Source organism: Cupressus sempervirens, chromosome 2, assembly GCF_028749045.1.
Source record: "Cupressus sempervirens isolate cs-2001-9-10 chromosome 2, ASM2874904v1, whole genome shotgun sequence".
In the NCBI taxonomy this organism is placed as follows: Eukaryota; Viridiplantae; Streptophyta; class Pinopsida; order Cupressales; family Cupressaceae; genus Cupressus; species Cupressus sempervirens.
The window spans coordinates 223,548,830-223,575,866 of record NC_143119.1 but is presented as its reverse complement, the minus strand read 5'-3'; the positions used below and the strand labels follow the sequence as shown (position 1 = coordinate 223,575,866).

Below are 27,037 nucleotides of genomic sequence, written 5' to 3'. Positions count from 1 at the left end.
CGATACCTATTTTTGACCGTGGTGCAGTTTGCAATTCTTCAACACACCATTGAACGACAATATAAAAGTGATCTTTTGTTACTATGTTACAGAATCTCAGGGACTTTTAGCACTGGTCTTTGATGTATCAGAGAGGAGACTTGCAATTCTATTTACGGAGGGTTGTTTGAACCGCTCAAGGATTTGGTTAATGATTTTGATTTACAATCTCTATAAGCTATCAAAATGGTTTTGAATTTGGAAACATCGATTCCCAGGAGCAAAGTTAAATGAAGGCACCAAGTTTGGACATCCAAGGAAGCCATTTTAAAGAGAAAATGCAAATAAAGTCTTGGGAAATCTACAAGGGTGGGAAGCCTAAGAATAAGGAAAAAAAACTAGGACATAGTTGCCTTAGTTGGGGACAAGTTGTAATGCTCTTCTTGTTAGCACTTTGCACAAATCTTGGCATTGTTTTCCGACTATGTACTAGGGGAAGCATAGGTTGTACTTGTGTTTGTTGCCTTGGGTGTTGATTAGTGTTTCAGATTCACCATCTTCATTGAGTGTTGATTATGGCTGTTGTTATTGTTCTAAATGGTTTATTTAGATGAACCACATTTTGAGATGTGGTTCCTCAACATGTCAGTTGTTGACATTCTGTATGCTATTAGCTCGTTTTTTATTAATACTTCAGTTCATAGATGTGAATAATATTACTCATGTTTTGGTTAAATGATATCATGATAAAAGATCATTTGGATTCATTGATTTATATATTGTATATGTGTATATGATGAATTTACCCCATTGGGGGATTATGCTGTCCTGTTGGAGTAAACACTACTTAACGAGTTTACTCTTTATCTAAGTTTACTTAGAACAACTCCTTTATGAGCTATATAGATATTGTTTAGTCCTATTATGACCCTAACATATCCTAGAGAATATTGTTGAGCTCTATCAAAACTTTGCTTTCTCTAGGTTGAGACTCTTGTCTCAACCCTGTGCTTTCTTTCTATCCGCTCTTGCCTATTTAAGCAAAGCTTTTGTATGTTTATAATCACCTCATTTCAATATAGTTCTTGTGTTGATTACCTCTCTCTCTTCTGAAGAATGTCTGTAGATTGGTTCTTGGGTAGAGGATGACCTATATTAACATGGTATTAGAGCCTATGATCTAACAACTCCTTCTAGTTCTTCTTGAGAGTTGTCATTTATCTAAAAGTTTCGAGCTCTGTGGCTTCTTTCTGTAGTTTACCAGTGTATTTCTTATCTATGTTTTGATCATTGCATGAACCGTTTTTGTACCCTTGGCTATAGTCTGCTTTACTATCTATAGTCTCTGTATCAGGATCTAAACAGCCTGTAGAATCAAGCTTCCTTGGTCGTGAATCACATGCTCCATGTTTTTACAACATGTTTATAATGTTTCGAAGGCAAACTCTGAGATACTCAAACTTAGTGCACAGGTTGCAAGTTGAACACACTTCGAAACAACACTCAATGTTGTCCACAGGGTAAACAAACAGCTCGTACAGTTGACCCAAGAGATTGTAGGGCTAGAGCCAAGGCAGTTCCTATGGTGTGGAGTGCAGGCCATACGGTAATGCAGAAGGTCGTACGGTAATACAGTAGGGTGATCCTGTGTAGTGTATCAAGAGGGTACGAAGCAGTGGAGAGAGTGACGTACAATGCTGGGTGAGTCCATATGGAAGTGACTGATAATTTGGTGAAGTACGCGGAGTCGTACAATGCCTTTACGTCAACGAGTTCGCCAATATTGATTTTATGCACAGATGATTTCAAATGATCAATGATATTAAATATGTACTCCAGATTGCAAGAACAAATGGATGTCAACAAAATCAAGGAAGTTTCACAAACAATATTTATAACTGCATATGAAAATGGTGCGTGGATTTGCTAGATCCGAGCAAAAAATCGGAATAGTGTGAGGGTTGAATCCCACCGAAACTGCACTAGCCAAGTAGGAAAGATCTTTCACTTCTGAAATGGAAAACAACGGAGAACTCCAATAGGAATTTGTAGTACAAAGAAGATAATCCAAGTTGCATGCTAACTACTACTTACATGTTGTGCTTAAATACCCTTCGGAGGGCCTCTCAAGGGTTTACCAAGATGGCCAATGACAATACCTACAGACACAATTGAAATAAAAAATGGGTCCAAGATATACTAGAATCAATCAGCCCATAAACAAATGCTTATTTATTTATTTATTTTATGATGGGAACATTACAGTCGTCCCATCCCAAAATTTGCTTGCCCTTAAGCAAATGCAATGTCAGATGTTGAAGAACGTGTTTACCTTACCAAGTTGCGTCGTCTAGCGGCAAGTATTTCTAGCGTACCAAGAATTCCCTTAGGGTATAGTTCCGTAGAGTCTTCTTCTATGCATTAGTGATCTCGGTTGGTTCTAATACGAACTTCCCTTCTTCATTGAGTGGCGATAGATTTGTGGTTATTGTGATGTTCTATCCCACGACTTTCTTTAGGCAAGAAATGTGAAAAATGTTATGTATGTGGCTTCCTTCTGGAAGTTCCAATTCATAGGCAACTTCACTGATGCGTTGAGTTACATGATAAGGACCATAAAAATGTTGCTTCAATTTTTCTTTTTTGTTTGCCTTCAATGAAGATTTCTTGTACAACTGGAGCCTGAGATAGACCAAGTCTCCCACTTCAAAACTTCTCTTTTGTTAGCATAGATCTTTTGTTGATTATGTGCCCTTTGTAAGTTTGCCTTCAAGAATCTTAGGATGTCTTGCCCTTCTTGAAGCTAGTCCTTCGCCCTAGGTGCGCAACTGTCACCCAGGACCATGTTGATAAATGAAAGGGGTTTATACTTATACAATGCTTTGAAGGGTGTCATCCTAGTAGATATGTGATGAGTTGTATTGTAACAATATTCCCCCAGATGCATCCATTTGACCCATGCTCGTTGTTGTGCTGAAACGTAGTTCTAGAGGTAGCCTTCCAGCCACTTGTTCACAATCTCCGTTTGTCCATTTGTTTGAGGGTGGTAGCTAGTACTTGGCGACAATTTTGTCCTTGCCAATCAAAGCAATTATGTCCAAAAAATACTGAGAAACCAACCATCCCTGCCACTAACAACGTTTCGAGGAAACTTGTGCAGACAAAGAACTTCTTTGAAAAATAATACGGCTACCTATACAGCCTAGAAATCTGAGGAGATGGCGAAGAAGTGTGCATCCTTCATCAATCTGTCGACCGCCACAAAGATACAATCCTTCCCATTTACCTTAGGAAGTTTGGTGATGAAGTCCATAGAGATACTTCCCCACTTCTGTTTTGGTATCGATAAAGGGTTGCAATAGACCGACAGGTAAAGTCTATTTGAATTTGCCAATAGTCTGTTTGAATTTGTTTTATTGGCAGACTGCACATTCCCGCATGTATTGCAAAACATCATCTTTAAGTCCCTTCCACGAGAACCTCTCTCTGAGCTGTCTATAGGGTTTGAGAAACCTCGGGTGTCCAGCCAAGGGTGAGGCATGCATTTCTTTCAAGATTTTCAGCTTCAGTTTGGATCTAGGCACTAAGTATATCCATTCCTTATAGTAAATGATGTCATCTACCACCTTGTATTGGTCATTGTAAGTGTTGCTATCCATTAGCTTATATGCAAATGTGTTTTTGGAATATTCCACAAATAAGTGTGCTTACCAGTCAGGCGAAATCCGAGACAATAAGAGGATGATGGGTTTTCTTGACAAAGCATCTACAACTACGTTGTTCTTTCCTTCACATATTCAATGTCGAAATCAAAAGCTTGAATCTTATTTGCCCATTTTTGTTGCCTCTCGTTTAGATCCCGTTGTTCCAAAAAAATCTCAAACTATTATGATTGGTACAAATGACAAATTTTGCACCTACCAGATATTGCCGAAACTTGGTTAGTGCATGCACGATGACCAACATCTCTGTCATAAGTGGAATATAGGTGCTCATCTTGTATAAGCTTTCAACTCTCATAGGCTATAGGGTGTCTATCTTGAATCAATATCGCGCCAATGCCCTCTCTGGATGCATCACACTACAGAATGAATGGTTGGGTGAAGTCAAGTAAGGCAAGAATTAGGCAAGTGCTCATTGCTTCTTTTAACTTATCAAAAGTGTGTTGTGCTATTTCATTCCACTAGAAGGAGCCTTTCTTAGTCAAATCTGTTAATGGTGCACTGAGCTGAGACAATCCTTTTACAGACCTTCGGTAATAATTGCATAGTCCAAAGAACCCTCGCAATTTAGAGAGCGATTTTGGTGGGGGCCAATCAAGGATAACTTGAATCTTCTCTTGGTGGACCTGCATTCCATATTTACTTACAACATGCCCTAGGTATAATATTTTTGTCATTTCGAATTCACACTTTGATTGCTTGGCGAATAAGGGCTGAGCCGGCCAATCAAGGATAGCTTGAATATTCTCTCGGTGGACTTGCACTCCATATTTACTGACAACGTGCCCTAAGTATAATATTTTTGTCATTTTGAATTCACACTTGGATTGCTTGGCGAACAAGGACTGAGCCTCTATGACCCCTAGGACTACATCCAAATGTCTTAGGCGTTCCTCCTGGGTTTTACTGTAAATAAGAATATCATCAAAGAATACCAACAAGTACTTATGCAATTGTTTGTCAAAGATGTGATTCATGCAAGATCGAAAAGTAGCTGGTGCATTCGTTAATCTGAACGACATGACTAGGAACTCATAATGCCCGTAGTGACAACAAAAAACCGTCTTCTCCACATCTTCTCGCATGTGGATCTAATGGTATCCGAAATCGAGATCTATTTTAGAAAAATAAATTGAACCATGCAACTCATCCAACAATTCATCAATCCTGGGAATAGGGTATCTATTTTTTATTGCCTTTTTTATACAACACATGGTAGTCCACACGCATGCACAACGTCCCATCCTTCTTTTTTACCAATACTACTAATGATGCAAAAGGGCTAGAGCTGGGATAGATCCTTTCTTGAACAGCTCTTGAATCGTCTTCTCAATCTCATCTTTGAATTTTTTTGGATGGCGGTATGTCGTGGTGATAACTGGTTTGGCACCAGGTTCCAACATGATGGAATGCTCAAAACCACAATGGGGAGGTATGCTATGAGGAATGTCTATAAAAACTTTATCATGGGTACTCAAGATAGTCTAAAGATCATCATCCTGGTGGGGTGTTTGTTTCCTTTTATCGGTTATGCTGAAACAAAAAAATTTGTAGCACATGCAATGTCATTATGTCGAAAAATGGCCTCCATCTACTGTGTTGAAACTTCCTTCAGTCCCTCATTGGTCATCCCACGAAAAACAACCTTCTTCTCATTGACAACAAAAATGAAGTCCATCCACTTGAAATTCTGTATATTCATCTAGTGACTCCATCCATTGTATGCCTAGAATAACCTCCATTTAATCTAGGTCTACTATAAAGAAATACTTCGTTACGGTTTGATTAGCCATAGTGATACTCAGTTGGGGAACAAGGTGTGTGCAAGGTAAAAGTGTTTCTCTGGTGACCTTGACTTGGAATCCTGTGTGCGTCTCTGTAAGTAGAGCTCTTCTTTTCACCAAAGATGAGTTTATGAAGTTTAGAGTAGTTCCGCTATCGAGCATCACAATGACCCTCTGTTCTTGAAGGGTTCCTCGTACTAAAAATCCATACATCTCGGGCTTCTAGCCAAGCGATGGTTCCTCCACTTGTACCAATTCAGCAATCTTCTTTGTACGGTTCAAATTGACCATTTGGGAGTCCCGTTGGTGATTGTCCTCTTTGGGTAGATTCTCTTGATTGTTGTCATCATCAGACGTGACCTTGATGTAGTGTATTTTCCCTTTACTGAGGCATCTGTCCCCAGGTTCCTACAACTCCTTATAATTGAAACGTAATTTCTTCCTTCGGAGTTCTTGTTTGATAGCTTCGTCCAATGAAGGCTTCTTCGACAGAGGTTTGTTATCTTTGTCCTTTGAAAGCACTAGCGGTTTGGAGTGGGAGTAACTTCGAGAGGATGATGTCGATGATAATGCCATGCTTCGCGCCTTTTTTATAGCCTTCTAGAGGGTGGCAACATTGAAACTTTTTACCCAACCCCTTCAGTGGTTTTGTCAGTTCGTCCATGAAGAGAACTATCTTTCTTTTGTCAGAAATGTCCGTAACCAAAACAGAGAGTTTCTAAATTTCTGTGATGTACTGATATACCGATCCAGTTTGCCTCAAATGTGCCAACTCTTTAATATTAAGTTCCAGATCTTTACCATCAAACCGATCTGTCAATCTTCTAGTGAATTTTGCATATCTATTTACTTGGTCATGCCCCAGCATAATAGTGCCATGATGCCACCAATGTGCCACTCCCTCCAAGTGGAGTGTTGCAAATTTAATTGCTTCTTCTTTTGGCATTGGATTAAGTTGGAAGTAAGTATCGACCTTCATTACCCATGCTTGGGCAGATATGGATCCGGATCTGTCAAATGGTGACAGATTTACTTTACTCAACTTTCTTTTGAGATTGTCGTTAAAATACCCTCGATTTCCGCCTCTGGAATATTACATTCTCATTTCTATGTAATCTTTGTAGGATATATCCTCTTCCAAGTTTACATTCTGCCAATTTTCTTTCAAGTATTCTTGAACTTCCTCAAAGGGTGGTTGCTTTCCTTCGTGTGGTACCTTCGATCATGGAGGGAAAGTCGACATGGAAGGTCGAGAGCGAACCGGATGAGGATTTGCCTTTCCGAAAATCGAGTCGATACTATGACCATTTTGTTCCCCATATATCTTATTGTCTGCCTATTTCCAAAGAGTTTCTTCCATAAGTTGCTTAGTGTCATTGATATGTGCCTAATTGCTCGAAAGATCCCTCAATAGTGCCATGACTTCTGCAGGAGTGGGTTCTTGATCTTCCATTCTATCTACTGAGTGGGATCTCCGTCGATTTCGGCTGTAAACTTTCACTGTCCACAAACTAGCAAGATCTTTGGCTCTGATACCATTGCAATTTTCCAAAGGAAAACTCTGAGATACTCAGACTTAGCACACAGTTTGCAAGTTGAACAAACTTTGAAACAACACTCAACGTTGTTCGTACGGTAAACAAATAGCTCGTATGGTTGACCTAGGAGAACATACGGCTAGAGCCAAGGCACTTCCTATGGTGTGGAGCGCAGGTCGTACGGAAATGTTGAAGGTCGTACGGTAGGGGGATCCTGTGCGGTGTATCAGGAAGGTAGGAAGCAGTGAAGAGAGTGTTGTATGATGTTGGATGAGTTTGTATGGAAGTGATTAGTAGTTTTGTGAAGTATGTGGAGCCGTACGGTGCCTTTATGCCAACGAGTTTGCCAATATTGATTTTGTGCACAGATGATTTCAAATGATCAATGATGTTAAATATGTACTCTAGATTGCAAGAACAAAGGATGCCAACAAAATTGAGGAGGTTCCACAAACAATATTTATAATTGCAAATGAAAATGGTGCGCGGATTTGCTAGATCCAAGCGAACTAATACAGAGAATCGGAATAGGGTGAGGGTTGAATCCCACCAAAATTGGACTAGCCAAGTAGGAAAGATCTTTTACTTCCGAAATGGCAAACAACAGAGAACTCCAATAGGAATTTGGACTACTAAGAAAATGATCCAAGTTGCATGCCAACTACTACCTACATGTCGTACTTAAATACCCTTCAGAAGGACTCTCGAGTGTTTACTAAGATAGCCAACGACAACACCTACGAACACAATTAAAATAAAAAATGGGTCCGAGATATACTAAATCAATAGGTCCATAAACAATGCTTTGGTTATTTATTTATTTTATGACGGGAACATTACAATGTATAGCTACTCCTTTAGCGTGGCCCATTTAACAAACCAATGGTTCGTTGGTAGATCCAAATTTTGTGGATAGTGGATGGTTGTCGTCATTATTTGTATGCACACAAGTGTTTGTTATGCACAATGGTTGTATTATTTGCCTTTATTGAATTTGGTGGCGTTTTGCAATTTGTGATCGACTTATAGTGGGCCTTTTTTGGTTGTTTCACAACATTGTGGAGAATTTGCATGTAGTGGTTTGAATCATATTCATTAATTGACAACTCGTGTGTTTTGGTGGGACATCGTTCTACTTGAGGTCTAGTTTGCTATTCTTGGTGGCCATCACAATAGTTTTGTTTGCTATGCCAGTCCTCATCTCTTTGCCTACCTCACTTGTGGGAGCTTCGCTATTGACCAGCTACATTTTCTATTGTGGATCGCGGCCTTAGCGATATGTTAGTGCCCTCACTTAATTTGGTGACAAGGCATCTTGGTGATTTCATTTCAATTTGCTTGGTGTAGTTCCTTGGCTGGTCAACATCTATTGTGAGCAAAGGCTTACTATGGTCATTTAGGCTATTGCGTAGATGTGCTACAATATTTTTTTGAAATTCACATGTTAGTTCTTGTAGGCTCAATCTGCATCATTCTTTTGGGCGCATGGTGACTTGTACTCATGATAATGCTCATATTTTGTTATTTATAGCTCATGATAGCCACTCTTGCTTTTTCATCTTGATTGGCCTCCTTTATTGAATGACATTTGCTCTACAAATCATGCTGCACATACATTGAGATGGAACCGAAGCTTGCCTGTCGAGTTTAGCTTGTAGGGTACTAGGCATTTTGATTCAAATGCTTGCCAATGATTTGGCACAACAACATCTAGCAGCCAACTTGACTTCATTGGCTTCGAAGAGGAGGTGTGGTTGAGAGATCTTGTATACAGTACCTTTCTCTAATTTTATTGAGCTCGTGAATTTGCTATTGGGGTCATAACCTTGCCATGCTTGTGATTATCAGAACTTGATATGTAAATGCTTTTTTCAGTGTAGTGGATTTATTGTCAAGCAAGCTCATTATAGTTGTTTGTTTTTCTTTACCAACTCAACTGAGGTTTATGCCATGTTATATGCCACATTGTTGCCCTCTTGGAATATATGCAAGACAATGAATTTCTTGAAGGAAGCTTTAGCGAAGAAAATCTGTGTCAGCCAGTGGTCCAGTTCCCACTTTGGACTTCTTCCTACCTTTGTTGCTATTAATGACTATTTGTCAGTCCCCCTCTACATGTAGCTTTTGAAACTCCAGTCTTCTTTTGATGTTTTCTCTCATTAAAGCTTCTTGAAATTTGCTTCAATATTAGTAGCTTCGCCTAACTTCTTGTCAAGTAATCTCAAGATTTTCCCTTCGTGGTCTCTGATAACACATCTTGCTCAAGCAAAGCTTGGATTACCTTTGACTGCCCTGTCAACATATATCTTTACCCAGCCCTTGTTGGAAAGCTTCCACTTTACGTGTTCACTCAAATCCTTAGAGAGATTAACTTGTTTGATCCCATAAATGGTGGGGAGGGGTGTAATGTCCCCATTTTTGAGATGGATTCTAATAATAATAGAGTTTAAATATAGATTAAACAAATTAATTAATTAAATGTAATAATAATTATGTTGATTAAAATTAAATAATTAATAATAATATCCTATAATATATTATTATCCAAATTATACAGTACAATATATATTCAATAGCAACTAATGTGTGTGTATATATATATATATATATATATATATATATATATATATATATTTAACATATAATTATGTTATTTGAAAAATATGGATTGCAAACATTATAATAGGGTCTAATAAACATAAAACAACTAATATAAATAATTGCAATGCAAGAATGGGTCGCAACCTTTCCCAGCTCACACGGGCACATATTTAAGAAAAGAACCAAATAAGCGGAAGGGGGGAATCATCTGCATATCACCAAATTCAGGCAGCATATTATATTATCCAACGCGAAGATAGTTATGGGAGGAAGACTTATAGATATCGACCAAGCATACAATCAAGAAGGCATTGATTCACATCAGCTTGCAATTACAGATTCAAACTACTTCATCCAGACATATAACACATATGGAGAATGTAATGGAGCCAAGGAGATACCTAGTTAGGGACAGGAATGAAGAGAGAGCAGGAGCATTTTAAGGGACCCGACTCCACGTTCAACACTAAGAGTTCATACGCATAAATAAGCGCAAGGAATGACATATAGATAGGATATACCAAACGTAGTAGTGCAAGATAGAAACTAAGTGGGAGATTGAGGGGAGATTAAATAATGGATTAAACTTCAGAAATTACATAGGATTCACGTCGTTTCTAATATAGAGATACTTGGGAAGGAACGAATGTTAGAAAAGATTGGAAGAAAGAGTCACAATGATCACACTATTTGGCCTTGTCCCAGTAGGTATCACCTTTTCCAAATCAATCTAAGCATAATTATTGCCCCATTGATAAACAAGGAAATGATTTATCGAGACATCGACATATGAGTTGGGAAGGGAATCCCAAAAATCTAAGAGTTCAAATGGTATGCCAAGTAGTGGATATCTTCAAGTTTGAGTGACAAAAAGCTAAAGGAGAATGTAGGAGAGACATGGATTTGGTAGCGAAAAACATTTCTATCAGACGGGCGATAAACAAAACGAATTTTAATCTGCATAAACTTTGACCATTGAGCAGGAGATTTTTACAGAGGCTTTAGGGATAATATAAATACTCAAAGTCGGCTCCAATAGAATTACCAAAAAAAAAGGAACAAAGTTCTTGATTTTATTTGATTTTCAGTGGATATGGTGAGTACAAAACAATTCTTCTCAACGACTACCCTTTTAACATCACTTGTAACTAAAAGAAAATGATAGAATCTTATACAATATTATAACTGAATTTCCAACTTAAAACAGTGGTAGAACCTGATCAAATCCGTAGTCTATAATCTTGCTCTTGCCGGTTGAAAGGAAGAGGCCACGCTATGTAATAAGATGATTCCTCAACGCAGCATACATTGAAGAAATACTAACGCCAAACTCACAAGTGCATTTGATAACCCTGCGTGTCACACCAGATGTGAATTAGCGGCCAGGTGATACCGTCCAACAATGACGTTTTTGCAGATTCCACAGTCCTTGCGTTGGGCATTGTAAATTTCAGTCTGTCTATGTGTTTGATCTGCCAACCAGAATATCAATCAATCCGTCTACCACCTTGGGCGTATAGCAGCAACAACTCCAGACGTGACTCCCAACAATGAATCTCAGACGCAACCTTCAGAGTGGGCAGTCACACAATAAAACCTTACAATCGATTTGCAAATTGATTATCAACTTGCAATCCCAACACCAACGATTTCCTTCAGAATGAGTAATCTCCGAAGCCACAGTAGATACAGTTTGAGGTTTAGATAATTGTTCACCTCAGCACAATTATCGATGGAAAACTCAAAACTTCTTCAAAACCCTTAGGCAATGAAAAGAGCAAGAAAATATATAATATTCAAGATGATCTCTCCTCATCAAAAAGCTGCATTTATACACAATTGAGCCATCCAGCTTCACTCTCACACTTTCTGCTTAAAAAGTAACTTTATAATATAAAGTCATGACACTTTATAATATAATGTACTATGATTATTAAATGTGAATTAGATAATCATTAAGCCGACAAGCTCACCAATTAAAATGCAAAGAGATACCAAATATCCAAAACCAGATGACCATCTTGAAATAGCAACTGGCCATGAGTAACTTACTAAAAATAGTAAGTCCAAAAATAGCAATCTCAGGACAAAGATCCCCAAATCTAGATATAAGCTTACAAGGGTCATGATAATGAGCTGACAAACCCACACTCCGGAGACCTGCTAAATCAGAGACATTACATATAAGGATCTTATGATGACAAAGGTTGAATATCTAAACATGAGACACTACCAATTGGGGAATAATCAACACAGACAAAGAACATTATGGATCACTTAAATAAATTGAAGGTTATTTGGATTCAAAGCAACTGATTATAAAGATCAGAGGAGGAATAGAAACATAGAGACTGGTCAATATCTTAAATCCAGAAATATATACAATAGTAAGTGGATATGTTCAACAGTGCTTCTCATCTGGATAGATGAAAGGAATACATGACAGTAGGAAGACCATCACATGCATAGTTATATAAATTAGATTAGTTTAGAGTACAATATACAAGGTCATGAAAAAGGATGACTATTTTGTCTATAGTTTATACTGTAGCCAGTGAACATTTTTATTCTGGTATCAAGCTCTTAGACCAAGTGATTAAGTCAGATTCATTGCATTAATAAGAGAATATAAAGATAGGGGTAACCAGATTCAAATAATTCTTTTCCAAGATCATCAATTGGGTCATCACACATATCAACAATCATAATCTAGAAAACAAGTGTTATTCATTAGAATTCATGGAATCCATACATGATCATAGACTAATCTTTCTTGGTAGCAATAACATCAAGGTAGTAGAACATAAATAAGGATATTGTCATTTTACACCGATATGTTTGGCATTCAATATAATTATTCATATAAGGGTGAACAAATTAACCATCTCATACAATTTTCTTTATAATAAGTTAGTCAAAACAAGAGATAAAGGAAGGGGACATTACAAGGGGGGTGTTTTGGTAAATAGATGTGTTGTAGTTGTATTACATAGAGGAGATGGAAACTCCTTATATAAATTTACAAAGATGATGATGTTTCTAAAAGAAACAATCGCGAACAAAAGATGAAAAATAGAAATTACCTAACGAACTAAACACTAACTAAGATGACCATTAAAGAAACATTATAATATACAACAGTATTAATCTCATTATAATAAATTACCAATGAGATGGGCTGCAGACAATTATATGCAACTGAAGTGTAACAGTTTGTTGTTACAACTTATATATATATATATATATATATATATTTTGAAAGTAATCTAATATAGCAAAATATAGAATTTATGGCATTTTTTGGCTTTGAAGCTTACTTTTTGCTGGTGAATATCACATGTTTGACTGAGATTTGAATACTTAACTAGGTGCATTTTAAATGTTTGTTTAGTGCTTTAAATCATCTCTAGCTCGCATACTACCATTTTTATTTCAGGCAGCTCTGTCATTATGTTTATGATATAACCTCGCTTTCATACGAAAATCTTTCAGGTTTTATTTTTTTGGATAGGACTCTACATGTGCTGGCAGTTACAATCTTTCTGTTTATTTACTTGATCTAACAGGTCATCTTAATCTCTATGCTTGGTCTGATAGGAAATTTAAACCATCATGCAAATTATTGTATGTGACTCCTGAAAAGATTGCCGGAAGTATGTCTTTTCAAGATATTTTAACATCCTTGCAGCAAAAGGTATATTTTCTTACTCAATTATGTGTGTAGAAATGATAGCCTGGATCAATGAAGTGTTTGTGGCAGGTATCCTTATAATATCACTATGATAAGCCTGGAATATTTTTAATGAAATATTGAAATTGCGATGTTTATTGTATTTTAATCTATCAAATTGTCATTGTCACAGGGACAACTTGCTCGTTTTGTTATTGATGAGGCACACTGTGTGAGGTAATCCTTTCAAATGAGTTTAATACAGCTCGCTTGTATAGAGTGGTATACTCAGCTTTGCAGTAAATTCAAGTTACATAGATCACTTCCAGAAATGGCAAATCAATCAAATACATGTTCTTTTAAGATCTGGTTCCTTAATCTCACATTATGCCATCTGACCTTCTCTTACAAGGTTTTTATAATTTTGCAGCCAATGGGGTCATGATTTCCGACCCGATTATAGGGAGTTAGGACGCTTGAAACAGAGATATCCAAATGTGCCATTGATGGCACTCACAGCCACTGCAACTCGAGCAGTGCGGGAGGTACTGACAATGATGTTATAGTGAATGCTTGATTTAAAGATTTTTTTTTTGAATGTCGTTGATGCAGAGAATAAGTTTCATCGATTCTTGATTAGTAACTCTGTTATGCAGGACATATTGAAGGTTTTGAGAATTCCTCATGCTCTTGTGCTTGAAACAAGTTTTGATCGTCCAAATCTCACATATCAGGTAGTTGGGAAAAGTAAGGACCCTTTAGATCAGCTTGGGAAAACAATCAGGGAGCGTTTCGATCAACAGTGTGGAATCATCTACTGCCTATCAAAAAATGAGTGCATGGATGTTTGCAAATACTTAAATGATAAGTTTCAGATCAAGACTGTATACTACCATGCAGGGCTTTCAGCTCGTGGGAGAATGGAAGTCCAGAAAAGATGGCACAATGGTGAAGTGCAAGTGGTGTGCGCCACTATTGCCTTTGGAATGGGCATAGACAAAGCTGATGTTGTAAGTTATTTGAATTGTTGCATTTTGATCATTTTTATTTATGTTTTATGCTTACTTATTCTTTTATGAGTATGGTGTGTGTCATAATTTTTCATGTATGTGTTTCAAAAGAAGGGTATGTGTACTCTAGCTTGCAACTACAAGCTATATTCCAATTTTTGATGCTCATATTAGTTGTCAAATGACATTAAATAGTGTCTTTGATCAGACGATCTACTCTTATAGGCCTCAGATTATCTCTGGAAGAAACAGCAAATTCATCTTGACCCAATGTGATGGATACACTTGGAATTGTTGGAGAACGATACACTTGACCCATTAACAGTGGGGGGATTTAGGAGAGGCCATGACTTACGAATGGACAAGTCCCCAGAAGAATTAGAGGAGGCTGAAGAAGGTCCTAGCAAATCTCACTTCAAAGATGGCGTTCTCAATTTTTATGAATAATGGTCTCAACATGACACAATTCTTCTTTGAAAATTCTTTAATTTTTTTCAGTGTAAAACTGATGCAGGGGGATGATAGGGCGGCGGGATGACTTTCAGGCGTAAACAAAAAAGACTTTCAATTTGGGGACAACAAGAGAGACGGCGATAGGGGTTCGGGGAGGGTTGGGGGGGGGGGGGGGGGGGGGTGGGGTGGGGGGTTGGGGGGGCGGGGTGCGGTGGGTCTCCTACACATTATACATATATAACTTAAATTGGTAATTAGGAAAAGATGTTTCAACATAACACAATGAACACAATATAATTGAAGTTTGTACATAGCAAAATAAACAAGAACTATTCAACATTAAACATAGTAATCAAATATGCAGTAAATATTATGCATCACAAAGTGTAAAGCTGATCATGATTTCAATATCTGAATAATGAGAGTACCATGGCATGATATAATGAATCATGGTCAATATCAAACTCAAAGTGAGTACAAACCTAGAACTACAAAGTTCTATAAATGTGACAATTTCAAAATCTAAAATCAGCAACACATCAAAATGACAAAATGTATCAATTGGAGGCCTCTAATGACTAATCATCCCCAATGCCAAAGTCCTCATCACGAGAACTACTGGACTCAATATCCCGAGCCTCCTCATCCATAATTGTGAAAGGAACACCAACTAGCCCTACATTAGTTTTTGCTGCAACCTTATTCTCATCAACCTGAGCTGGATCCTCCAACTCTACATCCTTGCACGCTACTAGGATCTCTTTGTTCCCACGTATCTTGCGATCTATGATACACAAGGTATTGTGTACAAAAGCTAGCTTCTTCTTTGTCTAGGAGGTAAGTCTATTCCTCTTAAGAGAGTGGATGAAGCTGTATGTAGACCAATTCATCTAAAGCCAAGGAACTAGAAACTTCAAATAGCAAGCAAATGGTCATTGTGAGAATCAGTAAATTAGAAAACTTGAATAGTTTATAAAGATGACGAACTACAAACTTGAGAAAGGAATCGGGTGGCTAGTGTGGTAATCTTTGCCCTTTGTGATCCATGACATTTCCGCCACAATATGGGATGCTTTTGTGTCATAGTTCTAAGATTCATTTTGCCCAAGTATCCTAGAACATAATAAGTTTTAACATACTGTCATGTCTCATAAATATACCCGAGTAAAATTATTAATTAATTAAAAATTTTAATTTGTAATATTAGTAATCTCTAGATACTACTAGTAATGAATATTGAATTAACAATTTGAATTACCTGTAAAAGTGACAAATTCGGTCCACTCTAGGTGAATCTGGGCAGTAATCTCATCATCAAACATCTTCCCAATGTATTAGAAGAATCCGACCTTCACGTCATCATCTTGAAGTGGTGTAACTCTACCAGGCCTAGGAATGTACCACTTAGCATTCAATGCATAGGCAGCCATGTGCAAAGGAGTATTAAGCTTCTCCCACTTGCGGTGAATGATAGGCTCAATGTGCTCAGTATAGAATGCCAGTGGGGTCGCTCTCACACACAACAACCTTCATCTAGCCAAGCATGGAATCGATGCACTTGTAAGCCTCTCCAAGGGTAGGTAAATCTCTATCACCATATCTGATGACCTCAAAAATTTGAGAAATAATGGAGATTGTGTATTTTGCATCAGCCCAAAACTGATCACTCTTCACTATCTCCTTCATCCTCTTCCCTTGCTTTGTTTTGGACTTAGCCCACTGATTTCTCTCTTGTGTCATAACCATAAGTTGCAGTGGCTCTTGGAAATTCAAGCATTCTCTCCAAGAGAATGTAATAGGAGGCATATCTAGTCCCAATTGGTTTCAGGAACTCCTTCATGAAGCCCCTGAAGAGTGCATTTGAAGTATGATGATGCATGTGCACCTCTCTACCATCATTAACCACTTGTCTAATCTAGTCAATCTTTCCCATGTCTTTGAGTGCATTATTAATGGCATGCACACAACATGGAGTCTACCAAATATGTCTATAGGTTGCCTCAATAAGCTTCCCTACAACTTTGCACACATTTGCAAACATCTGTCACCACTTGGACCACATTTTGTGGTCCAACCTCCCCAATGGCCTCCCTAAGGATGTGAAATTGAAAATCAACATGTTTATGACACTCTAAACAATCAACTACCTTTAGAAAGTATGGGCCCTCAACACATGTGACCATGATGTTGATGAGTGGATGACATCTAATGTCCATTCGCCCTCCATAATAAAGCTGCAACTAGACTACATCCAATGTGCCTTCATCCTCTCCATCAAAATCCCAACCTTCTTATACAGCCTATCGAAGACTCTGGTTCTCAACTTGTGCTCACCAAGTGCCACAAATGATGGCCCTTTGTCCCTTGCCACCATGGATATCATCTTCTTATAGTAGGGAGATCGAGCAACATGTAATGGGATGCCATTGGCAAATAAGAACTCAACAATGACATCCTCTAGCTTCTCCTTTTCTTGCACATTAAACAAATCAGTAGTGGGGTTATTTGTGCTAGAGCTTCCTGCCTTTCTTTTACACTTGTTGTTGTCCCCTCCTAAACTCTGAATAGATGAAGGAATGGAAGCGGAGTCTAAATATGTCCCAACTCTCTAATGCAAGATACATGTAGAAGCATCTCGCTGCCCCTATAACTGCTAAATTGTCGAAACTTGCTTACTACCAGCTAAAGATTTAGGCACTGGAATTGTAGTATTGTCAGGAGTTCCCCACAATTTGTTTAGTCCAATTCTGTACTCAACATGTTTTAGCATTTGCAAGGAATATGACACACCATATCCAATCCAAAAGAGAAGGTGTGAATTAACTCTTGTAATGCTGCCATGCCATTTTGCACCACAAAAATTGCATTTCTATTTATGTGTACCGCCACTTGTAGCTCTAGGAAGTGATACACTGATAGAAAATTGTTTTAGAGGGGATTTGGGATCAAAGGGACCCCTAGCAAATGATGCCAAAGTATCAAAGGGGCAATCAGTAGAAGCTGGTCCTGCTGTAACATAAGGAGGTTTAGATTCTTCCTCCGGATCATTCTCATGCTCAGGATCGTACTTGGATAAACTAGCACTTTGACTTTCCTAATGCACATCCATGTCTTCTACACTTTGACTATAGGGCATTTATACACTGCATTTCACAAAATCATATGTTTCAGCCCAATTAGTAAATTTAAAAAAAACTACTTTCGGCCTAGTTTAGAAATTTAAAAAAAAACTAACTACTTTCAGCCTAGTTTAGAAATTGAAATAAGTTTCAGCAGAAGTTAAAAAGTTAAAACTTAATAACCAAAAACTATTTCGTATTTTCAGCATAATGCCATTATCATTATGCATTCAAAATTGAAATTTCAACAAAAAAAATAATAATAATGCATTCTAAATTTCTAATGACAAATTTGAACATGTAGTTTTTGAAAAAAATTGCAACAAACTAGAATGCAAAACAAAGGAAAACTAAAAAGAATTAAAAACCTACCTTGTGCTCGCTGAAATCACTTGCAAGATTGAATCTTCTTGCTCCTCTTCTAAGAGATCTTGCAATCACTTGCGAAATCACTCTCCAAGCTCTCTCAAACACTTCTCACTCTTCCAAACTCTTCTTTTCACTTTGCTCTCAGCTGTTGCAAAAATAGAAATGTCAAATATGAATGCCAACTGAAGTTTGAATGACTTTTCAAGACCTAGAGGGTCCTATTTGGAACCCACATAGGTTAGGGAAATTTGGAAACTAAAATAATGTTTTTTTTACTTTTTTGGCCTCCACTCTTAGTCATACCCTGTCACATCCTAGTTGCGATCGTGGGTGCCTAGGCAGTCCCTAGGTACTGCCCCCCCCCCCCCCCCCCCCCCCCCCCCCCCCAAGTACTTGAGTACTGTACAAGGATGTGGACGGGTGTGGCAGTGCTGTGCCAGCGGTGGGGGTGATCGGGTGCACTGAGTGTGTTAAGCATTAACTCATCTTTGTTGGGTTGGATACTGAGGAAGCGAGGGGATGCGTTTGTTGGGTTTTCCCAACCAACTGACTATGTTATAAGAACTGTGAGTTATGAGCAATGTACTCATGTTGTTTTGGTATCAATAAAGTTGGAATAATTCCTTGACATTCTGGAATTCTTGGTAGGAGTGATAAAGTTTTATTGGTACTATTGAATCTAAGTTGCATTTTTTCTGTGTTCATAGCCATTCTACATTTTGGCGTTGTTACCTAAGTTTGAACCTAGAGGTTGTCGGCGAGACAGGATGGAGTATTTGGAAGATCCTTTCTACCACATATACAAGTAACGAATAGTGACGGTGAAGAGGAGGAAATATCCAAAGAAGATCAGTTGACATGCGATCTGGTGGCCTAAGAAGTTTCTGTCGACCAGTACGTGCAAAGGGAAGCCCATAGGAGAGCGGTTCCAAAGAGCACGGTACAGGACAAACTTTCGGTACCACCAACGGTGTATGATCTACTTGGACAAATCCCTCGACTATTGCTAAGAAACTTGGTACGTGTGGAAAAAGAAAGAGCAGAAACAAAAAGAGACCGAAGAAGACAAGTAGTGCTCCAACAGTTCGCCAAAAGGACATGGGAATTGGAGGAGTGTGATAATTCAAGAAAGATAAATAGGCACTATACCAATTCATGCCTCTACTTCCAAATAAATATCTGAGGTGAGTGCTAGAGGAAGAAACTCAGTAGGAGGTCGTCTTGAGAATGTTAGAACTTCAACAGCAGGAGGAAAGACGTCATCATTTAAGAGGACAAGTGGACCAATTCCAAATTGAAGAAGGGTTGATTGAGAACACAATCAAAGGAATAGACAATTTTTCTATATCTAAGACACCAGGAAGGAAGGGAGGGTGTAGAAACCCTGAAACCCCTGCACGTAGAGAGCATCTACAAGAACAAAACTCTAGCCTAGGAGAAGGAGATAGTGCTGGGCAAGCAACGAGGAATCTAGTCCCTCAGGAGGGAGGGTTCCTTCAAGAGGGAGCATTCCGACAGGAGGGAGTGTCCCAACAGGAGAGAAAGGAGGAAAAAGTAGGAGAATGGCAATAGACAAACATAAACTTCCTAGATTCACAGGGGAAGGCTCGAAGGACCTTGCACGTCATTGCAAAACATGTATAACCATATGGTAAGCCAATGGAGAGAATGATGCAAATGAATGGCTAAAAGCATTTCTTGCCACTCTAAGAGGTATAGCCATTGACTGGTATATTGACTTGGAGGCAGGCAAGAAGAACACATGGAATAATTTCCATGCAACCTTTGAGGAAGAATTCAGACGCCTTCGAGACGATGATGAAATAGTAATAGAGATCTATAATACAAGGCAAGGAAAGAATGAATCTGTCAGAGCGTATAGTAGAAGACTGAAGGAATTAATAGGAAAGCTTGAAGGATTGACGTCATCCCTAAGAAAAAAGATAAAAATAGTACAACCATCATCCCATGTGGACGCCTATACCCGTGCAATAGATATAAAAAGTGAAAACAAAACTTCCAAAGCCAAGAGGCATGGAAGTAGAAGTGAAAGCTCAAACAAAAGAGGGAATGAATCCAAGACAATCCAAGCATCGAGGAAAGATATGATGAGGTTATTAAAGAGGTAGCAGGAAGTAAAGAAGAGAAAAGAGAAGTGAGGGAACTATGGTGCACAAATTGTGAAAAGGAGGGCTACACAAAAGGGATGTGTTTGCGTAAAGCATTTTGTGATATCTGTTAGGATGTGTTCGCATATGGGAAGTTGCCTTCTGATTTTCCGTACACAAGTTTGTCGTACGCAAGGTTGTCATATGGTGGTCTTCTCTGTCTTGTTCGGCCTTAATAGTTTTTCTTCTATCCTTTTTGATGGTTGTACGGCTACTGCTCCATCCACCCTTCTCGCTGCTTGTACGATCGTCTGTACAAATTCTTGTGTCTGCTCTGATGCCCGTACGGCTACTGCTCTCCTTCCCTCTTGTTGTACGATAGTCTGTACGGTCACTTCAACTGCCTCTTCTTGTCCTTCTCGAGCAATTCTGTTTTCGTCTTTGGCAATTATAGGAATTTTTAAAAATCCGTCTCTTTATAAAGACTTAGTGTATCTTTTCCTTTTTGGTCACTTTCACGTTTTTGTTTTTTGTCTTTTTTCCTCTTCTGTATTTATAAAATAGGTACTTGCCAATTTACTCCGTCTCTCGTACGCCTTTAACTAAGACCCATTTATGAGGTCTCTGATAGGTTTGTTATCCCAAGTAGATGACTTTACTGCCCCATTCTCTTTATACTCCGTGTACTCCTCCGGATACCTTCCTACCGGCTGAGAGTCTTGTATTTGTAACGTATTACATTTTGCGTGGAAAACTTCATAGTCTACTATTTGCCATTGGAATAATCCATTAAGGGAATTTGTGTCGTCATCTAAGCATTCCCCTAGTCTGAGCACCCCTTCCTCATCTGGTTCCATCCCTTCATAGTTTTCTCCTTCAGAGTCTAATGCCAAGTCTTGACTTACTGACTGGTTCCTAAGATCTATGATGTACTTTCTTCCTTCAGTCTCAATAGATATCGTGTTCTGTTTCCAGTTATGGGCAGCTTTTGCTGCGACCAACCATTCTCTCCCTAATAAAGCATCATATCCTTTTTTCTCCACGGTTATAACCATAGTCTAAAACAAATTGTTGGGTTCCTATTATTACCTTTTGCCCTATCAAGCGTTTACCGTACGGTAAATTAAAACAATGCATACAGACAATGAACACGAACAGCAGAATTATATTCGCATATGCTAGACATACATTATGCTTCATAAGATGAGTAATAGAAGATGATTTACAATGATCCCAGACGGGATATAAATACTATCTGTCGAACCTTCCCGAAGGAGTCCGTCGGCCACAAATATTATGTCCGATACAAACTATTTACTCGTCGGTTACAAAATACAAAACACCGACGACAATCATTCCGTTCGCCGAGACTATCCAATCGGCTGACACCATCTCCCCCAAAAAGAAAAGTCGTCTCCTGACGACTAACAAAATTAGGAGACGACTTACAGACAACAAAAGAAATACTAGAGAGAAGGGGGCGTCCCAGAAGAGTGTTGTTGGCGACGTAACTCATACATCTGCTCTGTCCTGATGCGGAGATATGTTTGAATCTAAGAATTAACCTCGACGGCCTCCTTTAGAAGAAGCGCAGCGTCCATAGCCTGCCTCCTAGCTAATTGCATCTCGTGCTCAGCCGCATCCTTATCTCGGACAGCCGCTTCTGTACCTTGCCTAGCCATGTCCCTCTCCTGCACCACTGCTACCATATCTGCCAATAGTGCCGCCCGCTCTGCGGCCCATGCTGCCTGCTGGGTGACCAAGTGGGCGGCTAGCCTTGCTTTATCCTCTCTCTCAGCTGCCAATGATCTCTCTGCTGCAACCCTGTCCGTCTCTGCATGTCGACGAGCATAGTAAACATCCTTGTACAATCCCACAATCTCATGTGCCAACTTCATCAGAGGGGTGTCACTGGGTCCCAACTCTGGCTCAGTAGCTTAGTCTGCCAACATCTCAGTTGTCTCCACCGCCGGCCAACCCCTGTCTACAAAACAAGTCTGAAATCGTCGAGGACAAACCCTAGAAATATATGCTTGAATCAAATGCCACTCTCTCTGCCGAGTTAGAGCCTGAATTGCCACATCGTGTCCCTTCTTCAATGCAGACTTCATAGTCCTGAGGTAATCCCGACACCTGTCCTCATTCGACTCGTAATCCTTCTGTATCCAAGTGTCGCCAATAGAATATGGGAGGCTCCCCGTCTGCCAACTTGCCCCTTGGAGGAGCCTCAAAATGTAATAACCCCAATAGGTTATAACTTCTTCAAACACCAAAAATCTTTATACTTCAGTGGTTTGACATTTCGTCAAACACTTTGCAAGCAAGGGTCATCTAATTGATATAACTTTTTAGATTGCTGCAGTGGTTCATGTTTGGATTTGCCTCAAAGAAAATGCTTACAAAAGACTCCAAATTGTCTAAACAATGACCTAACATAAATATGCAACTAATTTTGGCAATGGTGAATGCATATATGAGTTCTGAAAATGATCACCTACAGCCAACTGGTATTTTAACAAATAGTTGGTATGCAAGCTAACTGGCTGATAAAAAATGATATATTAACGCTCAAAGACAACTATTAATGACCAACAATTGTATCTCCTTAATTGAGAATGAGTATCCAATACAATATTCATACTAAGTTAGCCAAGACTCTTGGCATTTACAAAGATATCAAAATATGATGATTGCTGGTAAAGTAATATGCACCTACAGCTACCAATGAAAACTAATGCAACACTAAATATCTAACTTCAATACTCCCCTACAACAGTATGCTAATCACATGCATGATTAAATACAACTAAAGCCATGGATTGCTGATACCATTGTGAGGAATGTAAAAATGAATGATGTATCTATTAATGAATGATAGGTCTGATACGAAATGACAATTACAACAGCACTCTATAGTGAAAGGCAACTATGAAAAATACATATCAGACCTGGCATATGAAGTCGCCTTAGAGAATAGATGTATTGCAATACCACTGAACAGAAAATAACCTCCTCAAGTGCCCAAGTCGTGCCTCTCTAGCTGCTGCCCCTGATTGTAGATGGCTGTAATAATTTTCTTTGCTTTTTCGAATTTGCTTTTTCGGATTGCTTTTTTTTTTTTGAATTGCTTTTCCGGACTTGCTTTTTCGGCCTGCTTTTTTCGGACTGCTTTTTTTCGAACTGCTTTTTTTGGCCTGCTTTTTCGAACTGCTTTTTTGGCCTGTTTTTTCGAACTGCTTTTTCGGCCTGCTTTTTGTACTCAAATATTTTTTCTCAATGTAGCACAAATAGAAGACTGAAGTATCTTCCTCCCAGCTGCAATAATTCAAGTGATATTTCACACCCTCAAAATCGCGTACCAATTGAGAGTTTTCGTTCTCAATGGCCACAAATATTTTTTCTCAATGTAGCACAAATAGAAGACTGAAGTATCTTCCTCCCAGTTGCAATAATTCAAGTGATATTTCACACCCTCAAAATTGCGTACCAATTGAGAGTTTTCGTTCTCAATGGCCAGTTGTGACTATTGCAGAAACCCTAGGCTCCACAATGCACATCAACAAACATCAACATCAACAACAAATCTGGATGATTAGAATGAAGCCCGGGGTGCCTATTTATTCTTTTTCCTCCACTTTCTCCGGAAGCTTCTAGAACATTATTTTGTTTTATCTATTAAGTGACTTTATAAAATATCTTATAATTCAAGTCACTTTATTAAATTAATTAAATATAAAGTTACCTTTTAATATTTATTTATTTGATAACTTTATAAATAATTAACTTAATACCACTTATTTATTTAATTAAAATAATTAATTAGTCATCCTCATAAAATATTCATTATTTTGGATAACCTAATTAATTAAATTAATTAAATCAAATTGCCTCCAAAATGGGGACATGACACAAAATCATCCAGTGGAATCTGGCTAGCTACAGCCTCTAGAAACAGCCCGATGGCATGGTGCGGCATAAAAAATGTTCACTGCTGAAGGGTCATAAATTCCTCCATCCTGTCAGCCAGGACTGAGGCCCAATCATATACCACTCCCTGCATAATACCATTCATAAACACAACTTGCAGCAATGCTATATCTGATGCTCGAGTGGCACCTGTCAACCTGCTTTTGATGACGTCCATGATACACTGCCAGGGACCCTCCCGAATAAAGTCCTTGTGAAGCCCTCTGCACTTTGTCCCCTGAACCGCTGCCTCCCTCTCCACGGGTGTAAGATCCTGGCACATTAGATCTATCCAATGCTCCTTCCATTCCTGTGAGAGTTTATGGTTCTTGATCTCCAATTTCTTACCATCTGGGCCAAGGATGCCAAAAACCCTATTGAAATCCCCAGGTTTAAAAGACACCGTCATCTGCTGCTTCTTGTACAAGAACGTACTTGATCTACTTCGCGGGCTATATGTCTTTATCATGGTGCGCAATACTGATTCGAACAACCGGATGGAGAAGATGGGAAGTTGGATGGCCCAATGTACTTTTGCCCGCCTCAGAATCTACTTAATCTGGTCTGCCTCCGAGGTCTCCTGCCACTAGAGACTTGCGAGCAATATCTTCCGGGCAGTGGTGTCGGGTCCCATGTGTCCGCCAGTGGGACCCTCATGTGCTTCTTTTAACACCTGCAGTATCTCCTCTTCCAACACACACCACCAAAGAATATGATCTGGCCCCATTTTATACAATAATCTATTGATCAATTGAAAGGTACGGCTCCTGATTATCAACTTGCGCCTTTCACTTGGTGGCATCCCCGTGGGAAATTGTCCTGTTGACAGGTACTCGCCGATACTCCTGTACCATTTTGGTAGTACCCCAATCTGAAACAGCTGTGCGTCAGGGAAGTCGTCATTCACACCCTCTGCCGGTTCCCCTGTTTTGATCTGCGACAGGTGCTCGGCACTGACATGTTTCTTTCCTGGTTGGACAATGATTTTGAAATTAAATTTCTACAACAGGAGTAGCCATCTGCTGATCCTCCCTTGGATGACAGGTTTATTAATCATGTACAACAGGGCCTGGTGATCAACATAGAACACAAACGGTGTAGCGAGCAAATAATGACGGAATTTTTGCACAGCATAGACCATTCCCAATGCTTCTCTTTCAGTCGTGCTGTAGTTCTGCTCGGCCTTTGATAGCAACCGGCTGGCAAAGTATATTGGGTGATCCAGTCCGTGATTACCTGTCTGTGCTAGGGTCGCGCCGATCGCATAGTTGGAGGCATCCACATGAACATGAAACTCTTTATTCCAGTCTGGATATGCCAGGATGGGTGCCGTAGCCAGTCGTACCTTTAGCCCTTCAAATGCCTCGTCCTGCTCTTTATCCCATCTAAATGATTCTTCCTTGCAGGTTAAATTATCTAACGGTTGGGACACCTTGGCAAAATTTTTAATAGATCTCCTGTAATAACCTATATGCCCAGGAAAAGATTTTACTTCCGTCACATTAGTAGATGGCTACATTTCAAGAATGACTCACCTTGTTGGGATCTGTCTTTAACCCTTCCTTACAGACAATGTGTTCGACCAGTCTTCTGTGTGGAACCATGAATCTGCACTTCTTGGGATTCAACGCTAGCCGAGCTCTACAACATCTCTCCATGCATTCACCAAGTGCTGCTAGGTGTCCATCCTTCGTGCTAAATATTGACCAATCATCCAGGAAGGCTTTGAAGTTTCCCACGGACATCCTGTTGAAGATATGCAGTATAATCCGTTGGAATGTGGCCAGCGCGTTACACAACTCAAATGGCATCCGGTTGTACTCGTAGACCCCATCTTCGACGACAAACGTTGTCTTCAACTTATCCTCCTCCGCTATAGAAATCTGATTGTATCCGGCGAACTTGTCCATAAAGGAGTAAATTTCATGTCTTGCAACCTCCTCCAGAATGCTATCTGTGAATGGAATCGAAAAAGGATCTGTGATCGTCACTGCATTCAGGCATCTGAAATCGACGCATATCCGGATCTGAGTAGTATCCTTCTTCAATGAGATGAGTATCGGTGACACCCATTCACTGGTTTGCACCTTGAAGATAATGCCAGCTTCCAGCATCCGGTTGATTTCCTCCGTAACCCGTGCCGCATAGTTCTTGTTCATCTTGTAGGGTCGCTTTCGTACAGGTACGGCTCCTTCCACCAGCGGAATGTGGTGCACACACAATTTCGGCGGTATTCCCTTGAGGTCCTTGTATGTCCATGCAAACACATCCTTGTATTCCAGAAATATCTTGAATGCCGCGACCTTGAGTACTGGATCCCAGTTATCTTCGACTAGTATGTTCTTCAGCCCTGTCTCATCCCCCAAATTCATTGTTTGTAGCGTAGCTTCATCATACTTGATTGTGTCCCCTTCACTGAATGCATGGGCGGGTGTAACATCCAACGATGCCTCCCCCTCCTTTACTTCAGTAAACTCCTTTGAATATTCGTTCTCAATCGACAGAACATTGCAGCTGTGAAATAATTCATAGTCGTCCATTTGCCAGTGGTAGAGACTGTTGACGGAATCCAAGTCGTCATCCGTTGATTCCCCGTCCAATCGGAGGACGCCCTCCTGATCCGGTTCCATCCGTTGTTTGCCTTCATCCTCCTCTCCCTCAGAATCTGACGACAGGGCCTCTTCCCCTACCATTTGAGTATGCAGATCAATGACGAAT

General features: G+C 39.3%; 1 protein-coding gene across 2 annotated transcripts in view; it reads left to right on the top strand.

The window, feature by feature from the left end:
* The window catches only part of RECQI1 (RECQ helicase l1), a 151,358-nt gene that overhangs the window by 82,713 nt on the left and 41,608 nt on the right, over window positions 1-27,037 (top strand). For both annotated transcript variants that reach the window (XM_089813278.1, XM_089813277.1), the window contains exons 5-8: window positions 13,222-13,318; window positions 13,488-13,531; window positions 13,725-13,839; window positions 13,951-14,304. In XM_089813278.1, coding sequence (XP_089669404.1) covers window positions 13,222-13,318; window positions 13,488-13,531; window positions 13,725-13,839; window positions 13,951-14,304 — 610 coding nt within the window. The remainder of the gene's footprint in view (window positions 1-13,221; window positions 13,319-13,487; window positions 13,532-13,724; window positions 13,840-13,950; window positions 14,305-27,037) is intronic.